The sequence below is a fragment of the Raphanus sativus genome, chromosome 5 (genome assembly GCF_000801105.2).
Source record: "Raphanus sativus cultivar WK10039 chromosome 5, ASM80110v3, whole genome shotgun sequence".
Taxonomy (NCBI): domain Eukaryota; kingdom Viridiplantae; phylum Streptophyta; class Magnoliopsida; order Brassicales; family Brassicaceae; genus Raphanus; species Raphanus sativus.
In genome coordinates, this window is record NC_079515.1 from 35,295,073 (window position 1) to 35,322,671 (window position 27,599).

General features: G+C 33.1%; 4 protein-coding genes and 2 long non-coding RNA genes across 12 annotated transcripts; 2 read left to right on the forward strand and 4 right to left on the reverse strand.

Moving 5' to 3' along the window:
• Positions 1-2,542: 2,542 nt before the first annotated feature.
• Positions 2,543-4,944, reverse strand: LOC108838502 (uncharacterized). The gene is made up of 6 exons (XR_001947533.2): positions 4,597-4,944; positions 4,199-4,526; positions 3,959-4,109; positions 3,680-3,849; positions 3,439-3,572; positions 2,543-3,292 (listed from the first exon to the last, which is right to left on the reverse strand). It is a non-coding gene; the product is annotated as an uncharacterized LOC108838502 (long non-coding RNA).
• Positions 4,945-5,951: 1,007 nt separating this feature from the next.
• On the forward strand, positions 5,952-7,571 carry LOC130512548 (transcription factor bHLH87-like). Its single transcript, XM_057010648.1, has 2 exons — positions 5,952-6,250; positions 6,339-7,571. Exon 2 carries the CDS (start codon positions 6,355-6,357, stop codon positions 7,342-7,344), a length of 990 nt encoding a protein of 329 aa, XP_056866628.1. The 5' UTR covers positions 5,952-6,250; positions 6,339-6,354; the 3' UTR covers positions 7,345-7,571.
• A 1,135-nt stretch (positions 7,572-8,706) lies between these two features.
• Positions 8,707-10,008, forward strand: LOC130512486 (uncharacterized). The gene is made up of 2 exons (XR_008946023.1): positions 8,707-9,274; positions 9,341-10,008. It is a non-coding gene; the product is annotated as an uncharacterized LOC130512486 (long non-coding RNA).
• A 5,859-nt stretch (positions 10,009-15,867) lies between these two features.
• LOC130512380 (receptor-like protein kinase At3g21340) lies at positions 15,868-20,669 on the reverse strand. Of its 7 annotated transcripts, XM_057010304.1 has the most exons (14): positions 20,499-20,669; positions 19,870-20,407; positions 18,639-18,935; positions 18,457-18,515; positions 18,228-18,372; positions 18,066-18,137; positions 17,906-17,977; positions 17,741-17,812; positions 17,477-17,661; positions 17,127-17,350; positions 16,906-17,032; positions 16,762-16,827; positions 16,488-16,677; positions 15,868-16,346 (listed from the first exon to the last, which is right to left on the reverse strand). In XM_057010304.1, exons 1-14 carry the CDS (start codon positions 20,596-20,598, stop codon positions 15,938-15,940), a joined length of 2,556 nt encoding a protein of 851 aa, XP_056866284.1. In that variant the 5' UTR covers positions 20,599-20,669; the 3' UTR covers positions 15,868-15,937. The 7 variants fall into 7 exon arrangements, with proteins under 7 accessions (XP_056866284.1, XP_056866283.1, XP_056866280.1 ...); XM_057010303.1 differs by having other exon boundaries at positions 17,127-17,371; positions 18,457-18,935; positions 19,915-20,407; XM_057010300.1 differs by having other exon boundaries at positions 17,127-17,371; positions 17,747-17,812; positions 18,457-18,935.
• A 3,561-nt stretch (positions 20,670-24,230) lies between these two features.
• On the reverse strand, positions 24,231-25,628 carry LOC130512425 (uncharacterized). Its single transcript, XM_057010392.1, has 3 exons — positions 25,328-25,628; positions 25,094-25,221; positions 24,231-24,682 (listed from the first exon to the last, which is right to left on the reverse strand). Exons 1-3 carry the CDS (start codon positions 25,476-25,478, stop codon positions 24,395-24,397), a joined length of 567 nt encoding a protein of 188 aa, XP_056866372.1. The 5' UTR covers positions 25,479-25,628; the 3' UTR covers positions 24,231-24,394.
• A 447-nt stretch (positions 25,629-26,075) lies between these two features.
• Positions 26,076-27,224, reverse strand: LOC130494846 (F-box/WD-40 repeat-containing protein 1-like). Its single transcript, XM_056985658.1, has one exon. The coding sequence runs from the start codon at positions 27,183-27,185 to the stop codon at positions 26,076-26,078; it is 1,110 nt and encodes a 369-aa protein (XP_056841638.1). The 5' UTR covers positions 27,186-27,224.
• Positions 27,225-27,599: the final 375 nt, after the last annotated feature.

Consider the following 27,599-nt stretch of genomic DNA (forward strand, 5'->3'; position numbering starts at 1 on the left):
TAACGGCCCGCCCTACGGGCGGGATATACTTTACTCGTGATTTAGATTATTATTTTTGTATGACTTTGTGGTTTGTGTTTTAGGTTTGCATTTGTAAGTGATGTGAATGATAATGATTTTTGTCTTTTGAATTTTTTTGGTGAGAAGTGATCATATGTGATAAGATATATTTTGCTTATTTACCGTAGTTGTTTCTATATCAAAGAGTTATAGTATTGATATGCTGTAAGGGTTTCAAATAGTCTCTTTGTTGTTTTCCTTTTACAAAAATCTGATTCTATATTCAGTGCATTATTTGTTGTTTGTAATATTATGGGTTCAGAAAGATTGGACTGTGGGTATTTTGTGTATGCTATAAGAGTAATTGCTGTAAATATTGAAATCATAGTCTTTCGACAGCAATTGGAGTGGAAGTGGTGAATATTTGAAATTGCATTTCTTATTAAGTAGAATATTATTTTGAATGCAAAGAAGATAGTGGCAAATATTATGTTGATCTTGGTGGCATTATAAAGATCATATCAGTTCCAAACACCTCTTTTTCAATATAGAGATGTCATGTACGGAACATTTGATCTATCTCTAGCATTTTCCAGCTCTACACATATCGGTTTGCCTTTTGTGAAGATCCATAAATTTCATGCATTCTTCATGTTTTCATGTGCATATCAAAATTAGTAATTTCATACAGAGATGTTTTAGTCCTTGTTGCTGCGATCTTGTTTCAATGTCAAAATTGTTTTTTTTCCCTAATATTAATTTTGAATAGATTTAAGTAAAAAAATTCTTACTCAATCTCATACACTTACTTTCACGGTTAGTATACCTAAATATTAGTGAAATTAAGCAAAAAAGATTAGTATAGTTAAATGTAAAATTTATTCTAGGAATTTTCATTTGTTTGGTTCATATGATAAGTTTGTTAACTATTTAGTTATTGATTCATGTTTTGTTAAGATTAGTGGAGAATGATAATTGTTATGAGATAATTATGTGGGTTGAGACTTGAGATTTCTATTTTAGTTGCTTTTATGATTTTTTTGTTTGTTGAATGAGAATGAAAGATGTTTATGTGAAATAAATTTATATATTTAATTTTGTTTCAATAAAATTTTAAATAATCACTAATCTCAATGTTAATACATATTTTAGTATTATTAAAAATATACATATTTTAGTATTATTAAAAATATATATATTTTTAGAGAAATTATATATTTTATCATTAAAAATACACAAAAAATATATTTGTCCACTTTCTAGGAGATGTGGCTGGACTTTCTTTTCAAATGTGATTCCAATTTATGACCCACCTTAAATCTGTTAAGCTTTCTTTCCTTAAGTTCAGCTACATGGTTTACAATTTTAAAATTCTTTTATGAAGTGTTTTCTGCCTAGTGAAATTCAAATGTTAGAATTTTAGTTTGTTGTGTGTTTTATTATTTCAATTTTTATTTTAAATTTTAAATTATGAAATGATAGTTTTGAGTTAGAAATTAATTATACGTATACAATCTTGTGGAGAGCCCCTGTATAAACCAATTTTCTACTTGGTTTATTTCAAATTAATATATTGGTCTAGCTAAATTTATATAGCATGCAATCTTGGGTTGATATAAATATTAATCTTTTTATCAGTTTGACCCATAAAAATTTCCTAGCTAGATTATTACGTAGAAAAATTGTTAACATGATTTTAGTTAAACCTATAATTAAAAATTATAAACTCGACACTCGTGACGAATCTCTTGACTCTTTCTATTTTCACTTTTGGCTTCCCTTCATCTGCCGGACTCCATCTTATCTTTTTCTCACACTGAACCTGTTTTATCAGTACCAAAAATTTTAATTTGCATTTAAAAGAAATATATATGCCATGACCAGAGAATGTATGTATTTACCATATTTTTTTGATCAAGTATGTATATATCATATTAGATACAATAGTTAAGGATCAATGCCACAAGAGACAGAAACAGCAAATTCGTAAGTGGCTATTTTGTTTTCCTAAAGTAATATTATCGAAGTTTCGTTTAACTGTACCTAGGGCTGGGCGTTCGGGTACCCATTCGGGTTTCGGTTCAGTCCATTCGGGTTTCGGGTTTTCGAGGTCAAAGATTTCAGCCCCATTCGGATATTTCTAAATTTCGGTTCGGGTTCGGTTCGGATCTTTGCGGGTTCGGTTCGGGTTCGGATAACCCATTTAAAATATTTTTAAATTTTCAAAATTCATTATATACTTTAAATTTTCAAAATCTATAAGAAAGATAATATATTACATATAAATTTTTATAACATATATGTCAAAATACCTTAATTGAACATATAAATTGGTTTTCTTTGAATATTTGGATAAAGAATCAATAGATATTTAACTATTTTGGTGCTTTCAGTATACTTTAGCTATTTTAAACATTTACTTTTGACTATTTGCATATATTTTCCGAGTATTTCGGAAAACTTAAAGGTATCTTATATATTTTTAATATTTTTAATATACATTAATATATAAAAATAATGTATATATTTAAGTATATAAATTTATTTCGGATACGTTCGGGTACCCAAAATATTTCGGTTCGGATCGGGTTCGGTTTCGGTTCTTTAAATACCAAAATTTTGAACCCATTCGGATATTTAATCAATTTCGGTTCGGATTCGGTGCTACTTTTTCGGATCGGGTTCGGTTCGGTTTTTCGGGTTCGGATTTTTTGCCCAGCCCTAACTGTACCTATTATGCATTATGCATATGGAATGAAACCATAAGCAACGTCTGGTTTTACATTCTGTGATTGGTGTGTGATATCCTTAAAAATACTGCAAATGCCAAAAAAAACTTAGAAACGGTAAGGATACGGTGGTGGAAGGAGGAGTTTCACATTAACTGTATTAAAAAAGCCAGAGCGGATGCAAGATTAAAGCAACAAAACCGAATATGCAAAATATTTGAAATATTCTAACTTCATTGTCTTTGAGAAATATATTTAAAACCTAATGCAACAGACCTGTAATCATATCCCTTAAATTAACGTCCCCTTGTTCTTTTTTATTAGTCAGACCGTGCCTTTTTAAAAGGACACAACTTCCTTCTGTGGTGCAACCTCGCTTTTGTTCTTTTTATCATCAGAGCTGTTACTTGGTTCAATGGCCTCACCTCTTGCACCTTCCACAACACTATTAGCATCACACACACCATGGTTGACGACACTGCTCTTAGGGCCATCACTGTCGCTTCGTTTTGACTGCTCCAGCACCGTGCATAGCATCTATCCCCAAGGTTGTTATTCCCACACTGTCAATGTGTCAGTTATCACTAAATATGAAAGCCAGTTCGAAAAAAAGTTATCACTAAACATCAACGAATTCAAGTTGCAAAGAACTTAAATTTTCTTTAAGCAAAAAAAAAAAAAAAAGAACTTAAATTTTCACGGCACTCACCTGAAGCCCAAAATGACGCTGTGGTGAGCGTTGGTTGCTGAAAAAATTGTAGGAAACGGTGAAGGTCTAATGTTATGCAGAGAGTTGAGCTCAAATAGCTTCAGTTCAAAGGTTAAAGTGGTCCCAACAATCTCCTGTAAGCATTTAGGCATTGTGAGAGTTATTCAAACCGTTGGAGTCTTGTGCAACACCAGCCTTGATACGCAAAAGAATGTCATAAATTTTAGTGGGATTTTCTAACCTAATAGAATCGTAAGAGTCATGTAATAGCATGTTGGCAATCACTAAAGCCGAAGCTGGGGTTGCTTCTACTCACATCGAAAACGCTGAGATCATAAACATCCCTTCACTCAATAAGTGATTGAATGTGTTTAGCCGGTGGAAATTAATCGATGCATGAATCAATGTTGCCTGAGAAGAAGGGAACAATCAAATCGAAAGGAAAAACAATCACAACAAAAATATAAAGGGTGTTGAACTATTATCAAAACAGAGATCAAGGTCTGGTAGTTGATCTTACCCGAAGGTGGAGAGTTGCGCAGAGGAAGAATGAGACTGTTTGAGTGGAACCAGCGCAAGCTTGTACATCTTGAGTCTTGCCTATCGTCATATCCGCCACAGTTTTGCACGTAAGGTCAAGGAACTCTGATGATGTTCAGATAGTTAGCCGCCTGCAAAACAAATCATCAAAAAAACTCAATCATTACTCAAAATCAATCATATCCTAAACCGTATTCCACCAAAACCCAAAATTTGATACCATCAAAAGACTCCATTTTTACTCAAATTAACTTTGACGGACTCGGCGTCCTAATTCTTGAGCTCAGTGACCTTGGTGTTGCCATAGATATCCTTTTCACTGGCGTTAGCTTTGCCCCACTTTCCATTAGTGATCTCTTCTCTCTACCCTCATCACCATCAACAATGGCTTTTTCTTTATTCTTCACCGCTTTCATCCTCCTCCTTTCCTCCGTAGGCACTTTCCTCCTCCTACTGTGCGCACTCCGGACGATTGTCTTTCCTCCGGGACGTCTTAGGCTTCCTCTCATAGGTGAGAGCTCATAGTGAGAGGAGTTTGCCATTGTAGTCTGCAAAATGTTTTACAGTTAATATGATTGTGAGGAATAAAAAGATGAGATTTTCAGAACCATGACTCACCTATTTATATTTGTAGCTTCACTGACTAAAAGCAAGGTGGGAGCATTGAGTGAAGAATCGTGGAAACCGGAAGGAGTGGGGTGGGGAGATGGAGTTAAGAAAAACTTTAATGACACTGATTGAATCTGGTTGAGTTTCCGTAACGTTTTTGATTTCCATTGCAGGAGAGAAAAAATCATGTATGTTGATCATGGTGACGATTGAAAGACGCAATCGAAACTCATCGACTCGATTCCTTACGTCGACTGCAACATCTCAATCTTTTGAACAGCGGAGAACAAAGAACGGGATGAAACATGTTCAGAGGCTTAGGTGTCAGGTTATCGGGCTGATCTCCATGAGAAAGACATAAAGCCCACACGTATAACACAGCCCACTTCGGTTGATTGAATTGTGAAACGCATAGTATAATTTTAAAGGGACAGCTGTCGCGCTCTCCTTCCTCTATTTGTTGTGCTGGCAAGAGGAGAAGAGAGTCCCCTTTTCTTTATAATAATAGATTTATAAGTATTTTTGTTGATTAATAAATTTCACACTTATATAGAAAGTATTGAACATACACATTTGGTTATGATAGAATTCAAAACATTACCGAGAATATGTAACTTATTGATTTGTAGCATAAACTAATATCTTATTTGACTATAAATTTCAGTTTTGGAGTCTAATATTTTTGGAACTACTATGTAACCTCCGACTGGACAACACGCTGATCGATTTGAACAGTTAGGTTGCAAGGAAGCCAAGCCAGGTAAATTTGTTCTTTTAAAATCGAAAAAGCCTAACTAAAAGAATTCCTGTTATTTTATGTGTATTTTTGTATATATTTTTTACTACAATGTCTAAATTTCTGAAACCCTTTGGCAAAAAAAAACAGTGTCTACATTTTGGAAGCATTATCATCATTTTGCGTTGTACAAATTAACTCAAAATAGCAAAACAAGAGAGAAGCAATAATAACCCCCAAAATTTTATTTTTAAGAATTTTCAACCAAATTTCCTTTTTTCACTATAAACACCATTTGAAGTAAAAATTTCTCCAACTTATTTTTTTAGTACACAATAAAGTAGAAGTTATCTTTTTTTTTGGTCACGAAAGTAGAAGTTATCTATCCTTTAAAAAATAGAGTAAGTAGATTCATTACTCTATTTCTAATCATCAATCTATTTTCTACTCTAAAATAAAATTATATTAAAATAAAAACATAACTTTATTTTGGAGTTATATTAAAAATGCTCATAGTGAAATAAATAGGGGCATAAATGGACATAATGTATAACTCTCACACTAAAAATTTGGCGAAAGATACCTCAGACTCTCAGAGTAAATGAAAAATAATCTTTAGGTAAGCGATCAAATACTTCCTACTCTATATATACGTGCAGAATAACAAATCTGGGTATGCATAGATGTCTATAGGCTTTCAAGTTCTTTCTTTATAGCAAAACATCTATAACTCTTAGCAGAGCTCGTTATAGGACAGAAACAGAAACATAGCTTTCTACAACAAGGAAATTAAATTCGGTTACAGACTGTTTCATTTTCTTTCCTTTCTAAGCAGTTCTTCTTTCTGTTTCTTTCCCCGGCCCGTTTCATATTCTTGTTCTCTTCTTCCCATCTTACCTTTTCATGCCCAACCTCCAAAACAAGAAGGTTGGTTTAAGATCAGTCTCAACAAGGTTACATTTCTGTGTTGCAAGACTTGCTCTGTTTCTCACACTGGTTTTCTTTGTTTTCTCAGAGCTGTGTTTGATCTAATGGAAGGGTTAGAATCGGTTTACGCACAAGCTATCTATGGAATGACCCGAGAGAGCAAAATCAAGGAGCATCAAGGATCAGATTTGATCTGGGGAGGAAATGATCTTAGCAGCTGTTTCATGTCTGATCTTGGAGTCACTGATGTTGGAAACAGACCTGCTTCGATAGATCCATCGTCACTGGATTGTTTGTTATCATCGACGACGACGAACAGCAACAACACATCGACGGAAGACGAAGAAGGAATCTCTATGCTTTTCTCAGATTGTCAGACTCTTTGGAGCTTTGGTGGAGTCTCATCTGCAGAGTCTGAGAACAGAGAGATCACTACAGAGACAGCAACAACAACAACAACAACAAAGCCTAAGTCTTTGAAGAGAAACAGAGGAAACAGAGACGAGACACGAAGTCACTTCCGTCTTGTTCATCCTCCTCAAGAAGATTCCGAGAAAGGAAACTTCAAGCTCATATACGATGAGAATCAATCTAAATCGAAGAAGCCAAGAACAGAGAAAGACATAGGCGGTGGTTCTTCAAACATCAGTTTCCGACAACATTCAACTTCTTTGTCTGAAAATGTGGAGCCAGATGTGGAGGCCATTGCGCAGATGAAAGAGATGATATACACAGCGGCTGCGTTTAGACCGGTGAATTTAGGGTTGGAGATTGTCGAGAAACCTAAGAGGAAGAACGTGAAGATATCGACGGAACCTCAAACGGCAGCAGCAAGGCAGAGGAGAGAGAGGATAAGCGAGAAGATTAGGGTTTTACAGACTTTGGTTCCAGGTGGGACTAAGATGGACACTGCTTCGATGCTTGATGAAGCTGCTAACTATCTCAAGTTCCTTAGAGCGCAAGTCAAGGCTTTAGAAAACTTGAGACCCAAGCTTGACCCAACCAATCTCTCCTTTTCCTCTCCTTCTTCGTTTCCGTTATTCCACCCATCTTTTCTTCCCTTTCAAAACCCTAATCAGATCCATCATCATTGACATAATCATAGCTTCTTGATTGTTATAGCAGTTCTCAAGAAAGACACTTCTATGTTTAGAGTGGTGTGTGGGCAGTATTGTTTCTACTTTCCAGTCTTTGTTTTTTTTGCATTTCTTTTTAAACAAAAAATTTAACCACTCTTTTGTAATATCTATGGAATTTCGAGGGTTGAAATTTTGAAAAACAGAGCCCAAAAGAGGATAATTTACTTATCTTTGCAACATTTTCACCCTTTGTTATTTTATTAGAGAAATCAAAAGAAAGCGTCAGATAATTGCAATTATGAAAAGATGATTATTAGCAAAAGTGTTTAGAAAGTGCCTCTGTCTCTTGAGTCTCTCTATTTTTAGTTTCGTTAAAAAGTTTTAGCTTTTTTTTTTTTTTTTTGAATATAATAAATTAAATATTCATCCTCCTTTTTTGTATTCAATAAACGATCGGTCTCTGGAACTTAATTTATATAATACGAAATGTCTATATACTGCAAGGTTATTGAATCTGTGTATATTGTATACTACTTCCTCCGTTTCAATATATATGATATTTAAAGTGATTTTTGTTGTTTTATAATAAATAATGTTTTCACATATCTAGATTATTTTATCTTTACCAAAATCTGTATAACTAATATATTTTAATATTTATATATATAATTAGAGAAATTTTACTTAAATCTTATTTTAATGTTATGTTTAGAAAAGATAGATTTCTTAATATACATGCATTGATGTAAAATATCAACTAATATGAAACAAAGGGAATATCTTTTTGGTTTCGGATCTGCTTTTTTTCAAGATAACACTAATAACCAAAAGTCAGTATGTATATTTGCAGGTATATGCTGATTACTGAAGTGTTAGTGGAAGAAATTTATTACGAACCTAATTTTGACATAAGTGTTTAGTTCAAAACATTCTTTGGAGATTAGCAAAGAGTTAACAATGTTGAAGGCGTGCGCCTTGAGAATATAACTCCACCCGACTCAAACATCCTAAAATGCTCACCACATGCAACTCTCAACATTCCTCTCTTTTTATTCTTCTTTTTTGTCTTTGGTCTTTGTCTTATTTCCCCCCTAATATCTCCCTAAACACCATATTCTTCGTTTAATAGTATTTTATGTTGTTCTTGTGATGGATGTGATTTTCATCTTATTAAAAATGAAACCGAGTTCTCTGCATGTGTTTATAACTCACAATAAAGTGTTAGACCCATTGTTAACAAAAGTGATGTATACGTAAACATCAACAACTAGAATCATGACAGAACTGGTTTGTGTCAGTCTCATTATTGTATCACTATTTGGGTTGGTTCAAACCCACATCTTTATATATAAAAGAGAGTTTGAATCTCTCCTGGGGTGTCCACCTAGGATTCCAGGTCACAAATTCAGCTCTTGAAAGAGTGACACCTGTCCAGGCCAATGATACTCTGCGTTTCATTTAATCTCTTTCTATTGTTTCCGTGTGTTTTGTATGTTTCCTGGCTTTTCTTTCAATTTTTTGGGCTTTCTACTCTTCTAAGCCCAGAACGTTACCTCATCTCTTCCCGTGGTCGTCGAATCAGTTACCTAGCTCTAGCCGACTTTGCAAAACCTCCATTGAAACGCTTCACTCTGCATTCATACCAAGCAATAATTCTTCTCATTATTTCCTCCTATCCACGAAACCCACTACGTCCTACTTAATTTTCCTTTATTACCTTTTCTAGGTTTATGATCTTATAAATAGGGATGAAAGCGTCACAAATCTCATCGCTTCTTAGCGTATATGCTTTAATTTCTTTTTAAACCATTGTTACGACGATGGCGAATTATTTTTAGGTCGTTGTATGCAAACTGTTGTGGCGCCTCATCTTTGCTACTGGGAAGCCCGGAGAGTGAAGAAAAGTGGGGGAGTTCATGGGTACTTGCTACTTCTAGATGAGAAGGTTGTCTTACTAATTTTCAAATCACCGTTTGATCCTTAATTCTCACTAACCAGGAATCCATCACAGTTCATCGTCTAAAGATGCCACCGCTGAAGAGCTAGAGTGCTCTGTGAATGAACGCCTCTCCAAACCTTATCGAGGATCATTGTTCTAGAGGCCCAGGTTTTATATGATCCCTGACACTGTTCTTCATCAATGGCACATATTTTCTCTAATTCTAGCTTGCCCGGTTCACCTATCTAGCTTTCATATCTTAGAGCAGACCAGGGCCAGTTAAACAAGTTGCTCAAAAAGGAGAGGCAGAGAGCGGCAGAGAATACACAAGAGTATCTGGCAGCGAAGGAGGAAGCCGATACCCTAGAAGGTCGAGCAAACCAACTTGAAGTGTAAATTAGGAAACTGCGGAGAAAACATAAGCAAGTGTTACAAAAAGGGCAGCTCCAAAACGAGCTTATTCAGAAGGTGCTACGTAGTCTTACAGAAGAAACAATCACTTCAGACTTTCAGACTCTGTGCCTCTGAGTAACTCTGCCTTAATCTTCATGAATCTGCTTCTGAGTTGTTGATGCAGTTGGGAGGTATAACAAAATTACGTTCTGTTTCAATATCTGCAACATCAAGGATATGAAAGACGAAGGAATCTATCCTTCACAAGCATGTGCTGTGTTTTCTTATTTTATAAGTTGGGTTAAAAAATTTAATATATAAAAAACTATCATGTTTGCTATCGTGAATAACCCCTTTTTACATAGATCAGGTTAAAAATGTATAGTTAGCTATAAAAAACCTGTCACTCCTCACTGTAATCATCGTACAAGATGGCGTCTCTCGAGCCTGGAGAGAAGAGCGACAGTGTTATGCTGGTGCGGAGAGGTGAAAGGTGTAACTGTAACGTCTGCTGTTTTGTGCTATCAAGGAGTCTCACCGGATCTGTGGCAGCCTCGGGGAGATGGAGTTTCCTCTAGGTTTATGTATCAAGTGTTAATATTGATGAGTTGATTTTCTCCAATAACGATATATTGTCATCTTTCAAACAAATATAAATCTTTTTCTACCAAAAATAAACCCACCTCATGAGACATCAGTATTCATTAGTTTAGTATATTTATTTATATACATATAAAAAATAGTCTTTTCTTCTTATGACACCTTATCAAGTTGTTTATAAACTTAACACTTTTGTCATAATTTATTACATATTAGTTAATTGTTTTAAAATTTTCATCTTCTTATTATTTAAACTAAATCTGTTAACAAAAAAAATTAAAACCCCTTAACCATTATAATTAATATTTTATTTTAAAATCAAACAAAAATTTAGACATTGATCTTTTTGTTAACAAATAATCATTTAGTGAAATATATAATATAATCTTAAAATAAACAAATTCAACAATATGTTAAGCAAATTCATTGGAACAAAAAGATAAATCAATCTACGGTATAACATAATAACTTATAATTAATACATAATAAAAATAGTTTTTTTCATAAAAAGGTCTATAGAGAATAAGATATAAAATAGATTAATTAACATTTAGTGATGCTACATAATATTATTTAAGTTTAATGAAAATTTTAACAAAGATATTATAGTTTAGTAAAAAATGACACAATATTTAAACATATTCAAAATAAATAGAGATTGGAAAGTAGAAAAACCTATTTATCATTTTGTTTTTATTTACGTTTCATCAAACCTAAGCCAAAGGAAAAGGTGAATCTCACTAAAATAGTTTTCCATTTTAGGTAAAAAAGATAAAACTTAGAATAATTAGCAAAAAAAGAGAAATGATCCAAACAACAGATAATGAGTAATAAATAATCAAAAAAATATTTAACAAATATCAATTACGAAAAATAAAATAATAAGATACACCAAATAAAACAAAAATGGTATTAATAATGAAACTTGATTTTGATGGAAATTTAGTCTACAAAAAATAATTTAGTAAAAGTACATAATTTAAGATCATTTCCAACCCAATTCACCTCTATTCTTCTTATAAAATAGAGATTGCTATTTTCACCTCTATATTTAGAGGAAGAAATAACATTTCCCAATAATAAAGACATTTTTTTTTACATAGTGGTCTTTTAACTTTTCAATCTTATAATTATAACCAAAAATAAAACCTTCTTTAGCGAAATACACTTTTCATATAAATCGAATAATATTTTTATTTACAGAATAGTTTCTAAAGAAATATTTAGTTTAAATAATATCATAATTTTATGAAATGTTAAAATAAATTGAGTTAGTTTTAAACTTTCACAAATAAAAGGTATTATTTGTAAAATTGAAAAAATATCAAGAATATTATTTTAGCGGAAAAATAGAGAAATACATTGGAGATCAATTCATCTCCATTATAGAATTCCTCTATTTTAGAGGAAAATTAAGGAAATATATAGAGATGGTCTAATCATAAAAATATATAGATTTTATGAATAAATAGCAAAATTTTCTTAATAAAATAAAACAAGAAAGAAAATCTATTTATGTTATCATTTTTCACGTGTCATTAAATCCCAACCAAATAAACTTAAAAAGATGGAAAATCACAAATAATTTTTTATGTAGTTGCCAAACTCAACTATAGAAAAATTAACAAGAGGATAATAAAAATATCAATAAATGATTAGTACTTGATAAAAATATATTTTTCCTAAAAATTACAATAATTCGTGAATTAGACAGATAAAAATATCATACATACTACTATCATAGTATCATTAAAGAATCAAAACACTCCTCAATAAAGAAAAATGACACTACACACCTGAACATTGAAATTAAAGTGAATAATTAAAAAGTCGAGATGAGTGCCACAATAGACAACAACTCCACAAAGAAAACATTTTTGTATAAAGGCTTAACAAAGAAAACATACTGATAATTGATGACATAAAAAAGAAAACAAATAAAATCAAGTAATTATACTGTACAAATTAAAAAAAAAAACATTCAGAGAATCACAATATTATTATTATTGTACTATAAAAATCACCCGTAAATAAGGATTAACAAAAACATAAAACCACCCTTTGAATCTAAGACAATTGGCAAATGAAACATTTAACTAAAATAAATATAATATCCTTCATCATTTAAAATGTCCTAAAAGACAATAAACAATATTGTACACATCTTTTGAAAATACAAATCTAAAATACAAACTACCAAATAATTATATAAAAAAAAATTGGAATCACCGATAAAGTATACCCCGCCCGTAGGGCGGGCCTACCCTAGTTGTATATGAAAGAAAGTAAGAAAAGAAAATACAAACCGTCTAATCAAACTACAACAAGCTATGGGATGAAATTAAAAACCATCGCGTAACGATTATTAAGTCAATACAGTATGCAATGTAAATATGTAACTATCATTTTTAAGTTAAAAGTCATCAAGCAATGAAACAACCCGAGAGATACAACCGGCTAGGTTTGGTAATTTGGTTTAAATATAAAGCGACAAACATTAGAAGTAAATATCTAAATTACATGATTTGGTAGATAAAATATATTCATTTGTATAATATAATAAGATCTTATATTCAAGTTGTCTCCAAACAAACAGAAAACTCTAAGAAAACAATCATATTGTATAATGTTTGGACTAAATAATAATCAAAAGAAAAATCAGGATTCGATGGAGGCTTGCAAGCTGGGGAGATAAGAAGAATGATAATGCTTGTTGACTTTTTAATTGATCGGTTATGGTGTTTGTTTGTTTCCATTTAACGTTTTAGACAAAGATGTTCTTGGAAGCAACCTATTTTTGGAAAGATTAGCATAACCTCGATTACCCTTTATATCTTAATAAATCTGAGATTTTGGTCTTACTTATCCCCTTATTATTAATCCAGAAGCATTTTAAAAATTTAACCTTTAAAAAGTAAACTAATTTCGATGTTGCCATTATGCATATGTGTCACTCTCACAATCCTCTTCAGGCATCATTTAAAATTATCCTTAATTTACTAGAGTAATTACATATAATGTCATTGGTCCTATTATGTTTGTTATATTCTCATTGAACTTATACATTCTTTTATATATTCTTGAACTTATACATTCTTTTATATATTTTTTTATCCTTACTGATATTCTTTTATATATTCTTGAACTTATACATTAATTCTTTTATATATTCTTGAACTTATACATTTTTATATATTCTTGAACTTATACATTCTTTTGTATATATATATATATATGTATGCTTACTTGCAATATGAAATATGTAAAAAATGCATATATGTATACATATACTTATACATTCTTTTATATATTCTTTTAATTATACATTCTTTTATATATGTGTGCTAATTATGTTTGTTATATTCTCATTCCCAACATATTATTTGGCTCCTTCTTTATATTATTTGACACATATGCATTGCAAACAGGTTATATAAAATGAGTTGTCGAGTCCAATGACACATATGCATTTCGAGTTTTTATTACATTTTTCCTTTGCATTTGTACGGATCATATTTTTTTGTATGCTAATTATCACATGCTTTGCTGATTTTGCTATCATATATGTGTACATAACTTATACATTCTTTTATATATTCTTGAACTTATACATTCTTTTATATATTTTTTATTCTTACTGACATTCTTTTATATATTCTTGAACTTATACATTCTTTATATATTCTTGAACTTATATATTCTTTTATATATATTTTTATCCTTACTAACATTCTTTTATATATTCTTGAACTTATACATTCTTTTATATATTCTTGAACTTATACATTCTTTTATATATTCTTGAAATTATACATTCTTTTATATATTTTTATCCTTACTGATATTCTTTTATATATTCTTGAACTTATACATTAATTCTTTTATATATTCTTGAACTTAATAAATTTTTATATATTCTTGAACTTATACATTCTTTTATATATTCTTGAACTTATACATTCTTTTACATATTCTTGAAATTATACATCTTTTATATATTTTTTATCCTTACTGATATTCTTTTATATATTCTTGAACTTATACATTAATTCTTTTATATATTCTTGAACTTATAAATTTTTTTATATATTCTTGAACTTATACATTCTTTTGTATATATATATGTATGCTTACTTGCAATATGAAATATGTAAAAAATGCATATATGTATACATATACTTATACATTTATTTTATATATTCTTTTAATTATACATTCTTTTATATATGTGTGCTCTTTTTTTCAAAATTTCGAATTTCGAAAATAAGAACCACATACAACATTATTGCATGTTTTGGAATATGGAAAGCATATAAAATTAGGAACCAAATTTATAGTGATTTGGGGGTGATTGATATTATTTGAGCAAAATATCTATAATTTCGAGGATAATTTTATCAATCTTGACCATGATATTTATGCATTTCCTAAATTATGAAAAGATGATCTACAATAAATATAAAATTGCTAAAATTTGGTCAAGATATGAAATATGAAATATCTAAAAAATGCATATATGTATACATCTACTTATAAATTCTTTTATATATTCTTTTAATTATACATTTTTTTTTATATATGTGTGCTCTTTTTTCAACATTTCGGATTTCGAAAATAGGAACCACATACAACATTATTGCATGTTTTGAAATATGGGAAGCATATAAAATTAGGAGCCAAATTTATAGTGATTTGGGGGTGATTGATATTATTTGAGCCAAATATCTATAATTTCGAGGATAATTTTATCAATCTTGACCATGATATTTATGCATTTTCTAAATTATGAAAAGATGATCTACGATAAATATAAACTTGCTAAAATTTTAGTCGTTAATAATAGAAATTAGACAAATATATTAATTAGAATTTGTTAGATAGCTGTGTTGCTCACCAAAATTATGATTGTGTATGACACGTGCATTTATGTTTATAATCGCATACACTCATTGCTATTTGGTATGGCTTCGGTATATAAGTGGACCATTATTTTTTCAAAGAGATGCAGTGACAACCAACTATTTTAGCACAAGACCGGAACATATACTTTAAAGTCTAAGGTATATTATTTTACTAATAATGTTAACCCCTATATATTATTACTAATACCATTTTGACAATTTTCACATATAGAATATGTAATGTTCCCTAATTTTTTTTTATATAAAAATGTTTCTTAAATTTTTTTTTGAACATTTTCACCATGCGCAAGGCGCAGGTCATATCCTAGTCATTAGAATTCCAAGAGAAAATCCTCATGATACACATGTACATTTATTATTTGTAGTTCTAAGACCATAATAATAGAAAATAATATAAATAAAATCAAGAACAAAGTATCTTCTCAAATCAGAGGATACACATTAGATGATGAAAGCTGAATATTTCATTACACTACTATCAACTTGGCAACTTCTTAGCTTATAAATAAAGAAAACAGCATCCAGTTGTCCACAATCACCAACAGATATGATATACCTCTGAATCATCCTTATTCTCCTTAAATATTCCTCAACTTGTTATTCTTCGGAAAATCTGTTTCACTTGATTACAATAAATAACATTTAACAATGATAGAAATTCATTCACCATTGACATAAATTCATTACAGAGCTTATATTTATTTTAAATAAAGAAAATTTCACTCCATAGAACGAAATATATAGCTTTTGCAGTTTAGCGAGGTCCAGGGGTAATTCCAATATCAAAGTTCATGCTCACTTCTATGGAACTCTGTGAGTTCATGTTATGACTCGTTCCTCCCCTTGAGTTTTCATATGCTAAACATTCATTTATTTCAATGACTACTTGTGACATGGTTGGTCTTCTAGCTGAAGAAGGATTCAGACACGACATAGCTAATTCAACTGCTCTCCAGACAGAACCAGAGTCATAATCTCCATAGAGATTTGGATCCATGATGTTTTTGATGTCCCCTTTTGTAAGCATTAATCCAACCCATTCTGCTATATGTGGTTTTTCACGACTTTGATTTATCACAGGTTGATTTGTGATGATCTCTAGTAGTACAATTCCAAAGCTATAAACATCGCTTTTCTCGTTCAACCAATTTGTTCGATAATATCTGCAAAATAGTTAATTTATACCATTAGAAGAGAAGAGAAGAAAATGGATACATTAATTAGGTTGCAAATGATGCACACAGAGAATTGATCTTTATATTGATTCTTAAAAAATCACTTATTAAAGACCTCTTAAAACTTACTCTGGATCAAGGTAACCAGGAGTTCCAGCAACAACTGTTGACACATGAGTTTCTCCTTCAATAGGAAAAGATCTGGAAAGCCCAAAATCAGCTAATTTGGCTTGAAAATGTTCATTCAACAATATATTTGTGGTTTTGACATCCCTATGAACCATTGGTGGTTTGCATCCATTATGCAAGTATTCCAACCCTATGCAACAAGATTTTTTTCACTGAAGTTTAAGAAAATAAATAGAAGAAAACAAATAACTACATATCCAAACTGATATCAAACCTTGTGCAGATTCGACAACTATTTTTAGTCTCGTTTCCCAGTTCAAAATAGATCCACCTCGTTTTCCTACATTTGAACCAATATATATAAACATGTGAAAACCCCATAAAAAGTATGATCTTTGTAAATATTCAATATTCTTACCTGACATATGTTCTCTTAGGTCTCCGTTAGCCATATACTCATAGATGAGAGCCAAATTTTCACCTTCATCACAGTATCCAACGAGGCCAACCAGATTTTTGTGGTGGACTCTGAGGAGAAGTTCCACCTAAACAATTAAAATAACCATACGATCAAAATTTGAATCCCTTAAGCATATTAATATTTTCTACATTTTTCGTGAAAATTTTGCTAAAATGTACCTCTGCTTTGAATTCTTTATACCCTTGAGAAGATGAGTGTGAGAGCATTTTAACGGCTACTTGTTCAGTACCACTTACAGTTCCATGATATACCATTCCAAATCCTCCTTTACCAAGGACTCTTTCAAAGTTATTTGTCATTGTTACCACCTCTGAGTAAGTAAATCTTTTGTTTTTCGTCATTATTGCCGGTTCTGAAGATCTGGTTGTTCTATCATCCGATACTTGTGTATATGATGATGGACCTAATGTCACAATGCATCACTCAAATGAACTTTCACATATGTTTTATGAATATATATCTATATTGTAATGTTTAATGTCAATCTTAAAGCTTTTTGTGTGTTTACCTTCAATGTTTGCGTTCTTTTTCTTTTTGAAAACAAGAAAGAAAGCCAATGCAGATCCAAGAACAACCAGGAACGCGACCGATGCAACAGCCGGTACTACAACATTCGGTTTCTTGGAACCACCATGTCCAGTTTTGTTTACACATAGTCCACCCAGACAAATAAGATCTGAGTTTCCTTCAAGACTGCGGGTTACCAGTACTGTTAGTTACGATAATTGAACATGTCAAGTGGTTTTGTATAAACAGTATGATAAATAATTACTTTAACTTTAGTCCTTTCTTTTGTAAAATGGCTTGAGGAACAGTCCCATTAAGATTATTCCCACTTAAATTTCTGTTAAGATGGATACAAAGTTAGGAACATAACAGTTTTGTAAAGAAGGAAGCTACGAGACAGTAGAAATTGTATTTTCTTAAAGGGACTCACATGACCAAGAGTGATTTCATGCCAGCTAGAAACTCTGGTACTCCCCCCGTCAAATTGTTATTGGACAAGTCCCTGATCAAGCATTTGAATATACATAGTACGTTATAATTAAGGTGAACAAGCAGTTTATTGTGATCAGATGCGAAATCAAGATACTTACAATTCCTGTAAATGGATTAGATCATTAATGCCAGGAGCGATGATCCCGGTTAACTGACTTGAGGATAGGTTTCTAAGCACATAATTATGAACAAATTTCATGTATAATGATGACAAAAGATGTGACATTTTACTAAAACAATAATTTAAAGATTCATCTTACAAGGAAGTGATTAAAGGTGGTGTGGAAATATCTAAGCTGTTGCAGTTTAAACCATCCCACAAAAACTGTTTTGGGACGCATGGATCTCCGTTCCATGTAACTCTAGTTAATCCATAAGTGTTTTGAATACCCTTGATGGCAACAACTGTAGAATAAATTCTTGTAATTAGTATCAATAACCAACCAAAAATGAAGGATTAGTATAGAGGGAAAAATTATATAGACATACCATCATCTTGGTTTGTTTCCAACTGTGGGAAATCAATCACAGTGAAAAGCTCGAGGGCGTTAATGAGAGGAGGCAGGGTAGACTTGGGCGTCTTCGTTAGCTCCAAAATGCATTTTCCTCCTTCACATTGTTGTGGTTGGGAGAAAAATATAGTTTCAGTGGCTAACATTCTAGGACTATAACGTTCATAGGCAAGTTTCCCATTCATTGTCACTTTGAATTCTCGGGTATCGAGGGGCTTTAGAGTTTGAATCTCGGCAAAATGTAAATATACATAGAATTGGGTTGTGGAAGACGGCAATGACCAGGTGAAGTTCCAGGGCCAAAAGGTACTTATAGGCGTTGAGGCTGACGCCATGACAATTTGTGGTGGTTCATAACCATTAGACGCGTTTACATTGAGATCAGTGGTTACTTCTGTCCACTCTTTTGAATCGAAGAACGGATACCATTTACGATCATGGACATCATTGGGATACCTAGCAGAAAATATTAATCCGTGTATCAAAATAACATTTAAAACACGGCTGGTCGACGTAGTAAACGGACCAAACCAAATTGAAATTTATAGTAAGATGGAACGCAAAATAAACCAAACTCGGATGTGATTTAACCAAACCGAATAAACCAAAATTAATTATTTATGTATTAATGTACACTGAATTTTATATTTTAATTAAGAAAACAGAAACTATCCCAAGCCAAGTAAAGCTAAAAGCAACTTTTCATATCTGATCGGACCCTCGGTCAAACCCGTGAACTCGATGACCGTATATAACTCAGTTCAGATTTATGAAAAACCTGTTTCTTGATAAAATTCAGGAAAACCACAAAAATCGTCATCAACCTTTACTCTGCCATTTAAAGAAACTAGAGAAAACAGTGACAGAGAAAATTAAAAAATATTGATATAATTTTTGTTATTGATAATTTACTCTAACTTTATGTTTATTTTTATCTTTTAAGATTGAAAAATCAATTTTATAATTATTATTATTTAATTATTTATTTTCTTAAATTTTTTCCAAAGTCCTAATTCGACATTAAAAATTGTCAAATAATTGTTTTCCATGGCAAGTAATTTTCGATTTTTTTTGTCAAATATCCCAATTATGTTTTGTGATAAAAAGTAAAACATGTTTTTATATTATCTTATGTCTTCGATGATTGACAATCTTATACTAATATATTATTAAAATTTATTAATTTATTGACTTGCGGTTCAACCACGGTTGATCTAATGAACCGGTGACCTAGAAAGCAATATGGTGCAGTGTTCGGATGGGTTTGAAAATATTGGTTAAACAAAAACAAGTCAACAGTTTTGACATGTTTTCCTAAAACTCGAAAAACCTTAAACTGAACCGGAAGCTAAAACAGAACTTGGTTAAATAAAAAGGGCGTGACTGATACCTTATGGTGCGGTCTGACGTGCTGAAATAATATCGGAAGAAATACTTCAGCGAGCCGCTCTGAGTATTGTAAGTATTGTTCTTAAGTGGTCGTAGCTCTAAGGTATTAATAAAAGGATTACTTGTTCCTGTCTTAACTAGACAGACCTGCAGAGACTTAGATATGGTTCTGTGGATGATCTCTTCGATAGTACCATTGGTCCGTCCATTCATATCAACCGTTGACCAAACATTCGGACCAAGGTAAAGATCAAAACTCGGGTCGTTGGCGAGACCATCGTAGTTACCGTACACGAAAACGGCTTTAATCAGATAGTTTGTGCCTTCCGTGACATTCACGGTATAACAGTTTCGGACACCATCTGGAAAGTACCTAAGCTTTAAAGACGGTTTACTGAAGATTGCCTCAAACTCCTTTTGGATTTTTCCGGTTTTGCCACTTTGCACAAAACCATCGTCAGTTGAGTATGTTAATCCGGTTGAAGGATCGTTGTAAGGAGGCTCGTTTGGGGATAACCCGCAATCCAAACTGATGAATCCTAGTAACCCATGAGCCAAATGTATCAAAACAAATAAGAACCGCGTTTACTACGAAAATGGGTTAAAGACAACAAAAATGTAGGTTGATACCTTTTTGGTTTTGAGCTTCAACGTGGTGTAAAAGGGAAGAAAGTGTGATACATATCAACGTTAACGCACATAACCGAAGTGCCTGAGGCTGTTTCTCCATTAGTCTCCTATGGTGCAAAGGAGATAGACATGTACAAAAATAAATTTCAGAAAGGTTTTGGGATATCTTTGTAGTGATGGAAATAGTTGAAAGCAAATAAGCACGATGTAGTTTTTGTAGGTCAACCTGTGAATTAACAAATAAGACAGAGTCAGCTGTCTGCAGCCGAAACAATTAAACTAATAAGTATGAATTGATTTTCATTCTATAAAAAAATTATAACTCGACGATCAACAATTTCCCCTTGATCCTTCATTTTTAACGTTGTAATTCTTATGTATGTGTTCTAACAAAATTTATCCATGCTTTGAAAAATAATTCAAGAAACTCACTTTTCTTTCATTTTTTATTGTTGTCATTTACGTATTGCTATAATATTCGTTCCAGAAAGCAACCAAATAAATCGCAATTCATATTTTCATTTTGTTAATAGCGATTAAACTGAATTGGTTCTTCTGCAAGTGAAAAGAATATGCTACATTAATAGAAAGCCTTTTGTCAAAAAAAAAAAAAAAAAGAATATGCTACATTCTCTACAACGTGGAAAAAAGTAATTTTACACCATTTTAAAAGACGCAAAGATCGACTGGAAGATCGAAATGATACCAAAACGCCGAAATTACAACAACCTTGGATAATAATTAAAGAAAAACACAGGAACTGGCTTCGCTGGTCCAGAGAGGAGACGTGCATGCAACACACAAAACCTTCTTATGATTCAAATGTTTGTTGACTTTGACCTCATTCGATGATTATTTGATCGGCCTTTATTTGTTTTTTCCTGGTAATTAATTAGGTTATCATCAGACAAGAGTTCCATTGTTGAAAGTTGAAACATAATTTCATCAATTATCACTTGGTTATTAAAGCTAGAGCAATACTAAGTTCTTTCAAGCATTTTAACAAACACTTTCCTGGCATAAAATAGCTTAAGATGTGAATGAGAGTGATCAAGTCTAATCTAGCATTAACAACAACTAGGTCTAATTAATATTTATAGTGGGTTAACATGAAAAGAGTAAATATAGGGTGATTAGTGAAATATCTAATCTATTAAAACATAAATATATTTTATATTTAACCCTAAGTTTTACTTAATAGTTACCATTCTATACCACTCTTTTTAATTAAATATTATCTAATTAAATATAACACATCAAAAATAATATTTATTATCTATAAAAATCCAAAACGTGATTTTCTTTAACCTATATTTTGCTTTAATTAGCTACATTGCCATATAAATCAAAAATGTATTTATTAACTTGCCATATTTTTTGCTATTATCAAAACTATATGCCATGTAAATCTAAACTAATAATTTATTATCATCTAAATAAACTATCTTACCATTATTATTTTTCAAATATATAGATCGCGTGCATCCTATGTGTGATTACTCCTAAATATAATTCCAAATTTTAATATAAAAATATTCAGGTACAAATAAATAATTCATTTTTATAATTTACAATAACTAAATTGAAAAAGTATTATAATTTTGTATATAAGTAACAGAAATTTGACATAAACGAAAAAAATTCAAAAATATTTATATTAACTATCATTTTCGGATTTTTCGGGTTACTCATTTGGGTTCAGTTAATAACACTTTGGGTTCGAATATTATTATACCACCCTACAAAACCCATTCGGGTATTACATTTTGGGTCGGATAACGGGTCGGGTTTTTTTGTTCGGGTTCAGTTCGGATTTCGGATTTCGGATTTTATGTCTTTTTTTTTGAAACACAACTTTCATTAATAATCAAACATTCGAACTACAATTAAGGAAGGAGTTTAACCAAACTTTAACAACAACAATACTAAAAGCATACAAGCTACAAATAGAGAAACCTCTAAGATAAAATGACAGCAAACTCGAAGCATGGCTCGAATGCGTCAGAGCAAGACTCAGGGCAATGCTAGAGACTTGAGATTTAGTCACTTTGTATTGTGACGTTAAGATCCAATCCGCACCTCGGAATATCGTCGAAACAACATCCGTTGCATCTTCAGGCTCCAAACGGACCGGTACACAAGATAGCAAAACGGCTATAGATAAAGATACACACCTCCATTTAATGTTTGGAAGGAAAACATTCCTCATAAATGAGGGACATGGTAATACGGCTCGCCTCTCGCGAAGGTAGGATGATGGTGATGTAGATTGTCCCGGTGAATCCACCAGTAAACGGAAACTATGAGAACTCTTCGTATAAGAGAGATAAGGCGTTGTATGCATATCAGTTCCGGTAATAATTTCAATGAATCCATCGAAAACTATTAGCAAATTGGCTAAAATGGCCACACTCCCCCACATAAACGTGGGCTTTGAAACTGTTGGTTTAAAAATTCTGCAGCAAAAAAGCGGGCTGACCTCTTTATAACCCTTAATGGGCCAGGCCCAGATAGTTAAGTTGCTAGGGTTTGGGTCACCAAACTGTACGCCGCCGAGACTACGTGAAGAGGAAATGAAGGACGCGGCGGAGCTGAAACTGGTCACACCGGAGTGGACGGGTTGCACAGCAAGACCGATCGGATAAGAGATGTAGCCTCTGACAGTACAGGATCTCTCGCTGGAGTAAAGATCATGGCAGGCGCCTGACGGAGTGATGATGATGAGAGCGTGAAGAGGAAAGTACAACTTCATCGTACCTTGTGCTTTCGGAACCGGTCGTCGGATCAAATGTGGAACCCCACTGACACTGGACGCCATCTCGTTGGGAGCAGAGGTAAGAAGGAGGTGTTGCGGTGAAGAGCAATGGGATTGTCGGAGCATTTCGTCAGGCTTTGGTCTCTTTAGTGGTACGGATGAGCTGAGGATGCGGCTGCTGAGGAGCAGAGTACAAGAGAGGAAAGAGATATCATAGGACTGAACCGCGGTACTAATTGATTCGGCTTTCCGGGAGCCCCCGGAGAAAAATACTGTTCCGGTTTGCTCAGGCCAAGGCTCTGAGACCACGAAGATCTCTACAGACAGTGAATCCGCCAAACGTTGAACAGAGGTTGCAAGAACAGATGACATAACGGTAAGCAAGAAGAAACTGAAAGTTAAGAAGAGGAAGAGAGACGATGAACAGTCCCGACGCCGGCGAGAAAATGATTCACCGGCGTCGAAAGATACAGATCTGAGGTTTGCTTCGATATTAGTGTCTGGGAGCGTTTGCCTAGTACAATCTAATACAGCCTTCGGATTTTATGTCTATGCCTAAGTAACACTATATATTTGAAGTTTTACTGATAAAAATTTAAAATTTAAAATTTTAAAGTTTTCTTCTGGAAAACAAAAAAGAAGTTACAAAGTGACTTTTGGAAATATTCTAAGAAACTCCGTTCGAATTGATCATATGTAGTTCTTAGTACAACGACCCGGCTCTTCAGTGAGTGAAAGGCTTCATTAGCAAGGAGATTGTTGTTGGAGATGTGACGTCCCGGTATATATGCTGCTTGATTCTCAGTTACTAATGCTTGGAATTATGGATTTGAGCCGCCAAAAGAGAATTTTTAAATAATCTTACAAATCACATTACATTAATGAGATCGGTCGGAAATCTTTCATCGTTGAAGGAGGATTCACTTTAGGTACAAGACACAAGTTTGTCTTAACTGCTAATTTCAAAGAATCATGTCTTAACTGAAAAACAAAGCTTTGTATTCTTAGCTACGCTGTTTTACATTATTGCTCAGAAAAAGCGAAAAAAAAAAAAATCAAAGTCATTGTCATCTCTGGTTCAGTGTTTACACACAGACGCGCAAAACTTTCTATAATGAACCAAACAGAGTCTTTTTAACCTTTATTCATATCGTTTCTTCTGCTTATCAGTAACCTCTGGAGGCAAAGACAGGAACTGAGTGATTTTCTGGACCTGAGAGACGTCAATCCTGTAGTTTTTAGCTATCTCATCCACACTCATCGGACCGTTGTGATCCTGAGCCTTTCCCTGATAGAGAAGCATGATGTGTCTGACTTGTGCCACGTTCAACGTTCCTTGAGGCACCGGTTTCTCCTCATACCTTGTTGATTCAGGAGTTGTGTTCCGGAGCTTTGGCAGCGGCCTCTTCGACGTCTCCACTACCGATGCCTATATATAAATCACAAAGTCTCAACTTTGTTTATATACACATACATGATATGTAAAAAATCCACAACTAATAGACACCTACTCAAGAGTCATAACTATACTACTGAATGTTGTTTCAATCCAATATAACATTCTAGAGCATAGGATTAACATATTTCCTAGAAATGCTACAACGGGATTAGGAACCATCTCGGCATCATTTTTTGAATTTTATTAAATCAATCAGCTACAAGACAACAAAACTTCACAAGACTGAACTTTTCTACACAGCACAAAAGGCTTTCCAAGAACATTCTTTCTCAGTAAACAACTACACATAATCCAAAAGAGTGAAACTAAGGGCTACTACATTAATTATCAATATAGATTTTGTCCAGATAGATAGATTAGTAGGAATCAGAGACTACTAACCTCTCCCATCTCAGCTTTGCCACCTGGTTTAGCCTTTATCCTCCCCACCATTTGATTCAACATTGTATCGTACTTTGGGTCTCGCTCTTCTAAAACATTATCATCACTCGTTGTTCTTCCAGCTTCATCTGCCCCAACATTCACCATTGAATCAACATTTTCATAATAAAGGTGAAAACTTTCGATTGCCCAAAAGCTGAGATAATCAAATTAAAGTTTTTTTTTAATCTTTACCAGAAACACTATTGACGGCGGCGGTAGACGGTGATTTCCCGGCGGTGGTGAGCTCTTCCTTCGGAAGAGATCTCCGATCGGCGGCGACCCGTGATGGAAATCTCTCAACTTCTTTGACTTTCCCAACGGCTCGACGCAGTTGCTGACCCATTGAAAGACCAGACCCAACTCTTCTTCAGAGGATAGTCAGGGAAACAGCTTCTGTTGCGTTCTTCATGTTAAGGAGGACTAGTTCAGATGGAAGGAACGTGTTCGCTTTCAAGGGTTTACACGCGCCTACTCTGAGAGACAGGAGACAAAACATTTGCTTTTTTTTTTAATTTCTTGTTTTGATTTGCGGTCGGAAGGAGTCGAACTCACGCACTGGACCTCAAAAGTCTTTGTTTTTGTTCTTTTGGTCAACGGGTTTGATAGTTTTTTTAAAGCCCAAAACGGTATGGATCAAAAGCCCATAACGTTTTCAGCCCGGAGTAAAATGTGTTGTTGATGCATGTCGCTTGGTCGGTATGGATTAAAGCCCATAACGTTGCATGTACGCTTGATCTTGAAGCTCCATGACGTCTTACCTCAAGGTTGGGAACAAAGTTGTCTTCAACTTAAATTGTTCTATATATGTCACTAGACGATAATATCATATGACTAATTAGCATAATATTTCAAATTACTTGATTTTATAAATTTTTTATTAATTTATTAATAAGAACATACATAACGAAACAACTTCAAAAGCTTCAATCGGTTTATGCTCCTATGTTGGAACCGGAACAAGACTTGGAAGATATGCATAGCCGGGGATATAAGGCCAGCTAAAACCTCGTTTATGTAGCTCTATCTCTTCTTTATTTATCTCACCCTCTCCAAAAAGATAGATACTAACACTTGCGTACTTTTCATCCACTGCTACTTCCTCACAACATACAGCAACCCTATTATTCTTATCAATAAAATGCACCTGAGTAGCAAGATCATCGGCAGCACGAAATACTGGGCAGTCAGGTCTCGTCACACTAAAGAACTTGGTCCACGATATGATCAAGAACGATATGTTTGTAACCCATACATCGATCTTCTCCGTTTTTTTGTTATGTTGTGACAAAGAAAGATTAGTTCCTCTGAAAGATGATAAGTTGACAACATCATCATGTGCATCATAGTCAAAGGGAAGAGAGGCCAAGGGCTCAAACGTCTCGGTAGAGAAGTTAAAACTTTGGATGAAAAAGCCAGATTGGTTCCATTTAGCAATCCAATACATGTTTCCCATGAGTGACACTCCTCTACAAGGTGTAACCACGTGCCAATCCAAAGAAACTTCATATTTTTTCCAAGAGTTAGATCTGAGTTCGTAGATATCAACCATTGTGTTTGTGTACTGGTTTGTAAAAGAAGCATTGCCCCCAAACCTCAAGATTTTATACCCACCATCCCTAGATAGACCGTTGTATCCGATACCACCGTAGAAACAGTTAATGGAATAAGAACTCTCTGGTTTGATCCATCGAACTTGATTCAAACATGGGTTCCAAACTGCCATCGCAGACGACTCTAAGATGCATAACAACAAGCCATCACAGTGAATCATAGTATAAATATCAGGTTTAGTTTGAAACTCGTATGGGAGTGCAAAAGATGAACAAGCTCTGGTCATGGGACTGATGATTGTAACCTTGCGATCACTATTGATCCGTATGAAGTGCTCCTCGATGAGAGCCAAGTGCTTGTTGATGAATCTCTTGTCATTGAAAAGAGCGAACCATCGTTTGCATGTTAACTTGAATCGTATAAGAGATTTAGTTGGAACTCTACAAAGTATTTCCTCACATAATTCGAGAGGTAAGGATGAACACTCATTCGAATCCATCACCAGAGAGATGTATGGCTTCTTGATATTTTTGAATATATGTACAAATTAATGTCTCTAAATAAAAATGATGTCTTCTTTTTTTATAAAGATTATTTTCAAAAGTGATCTAATAATTTCCTTGAAATAAGATGGCGTGGACCAACCATTTTCAACTTATCTAATTACTCTGAACTAAAATATATGAAATAAATCAATGAAAGTAATTAGTAACATAAAGACAAAATTTGAAATATATTTTCCACTTTAACTAAATAAAATATATGACATATATATTCCTATAAAAGTTAAGTAAATTTCCTAGAACTGTGGATTTATTAACTTTGTCTTTAACTAGTAATCAAAGATCAATTTAGTATTGCTCAAAAATCAAAGGTAAATTATGTTATGTGAATTGCTTTCTAATGGGTCTAA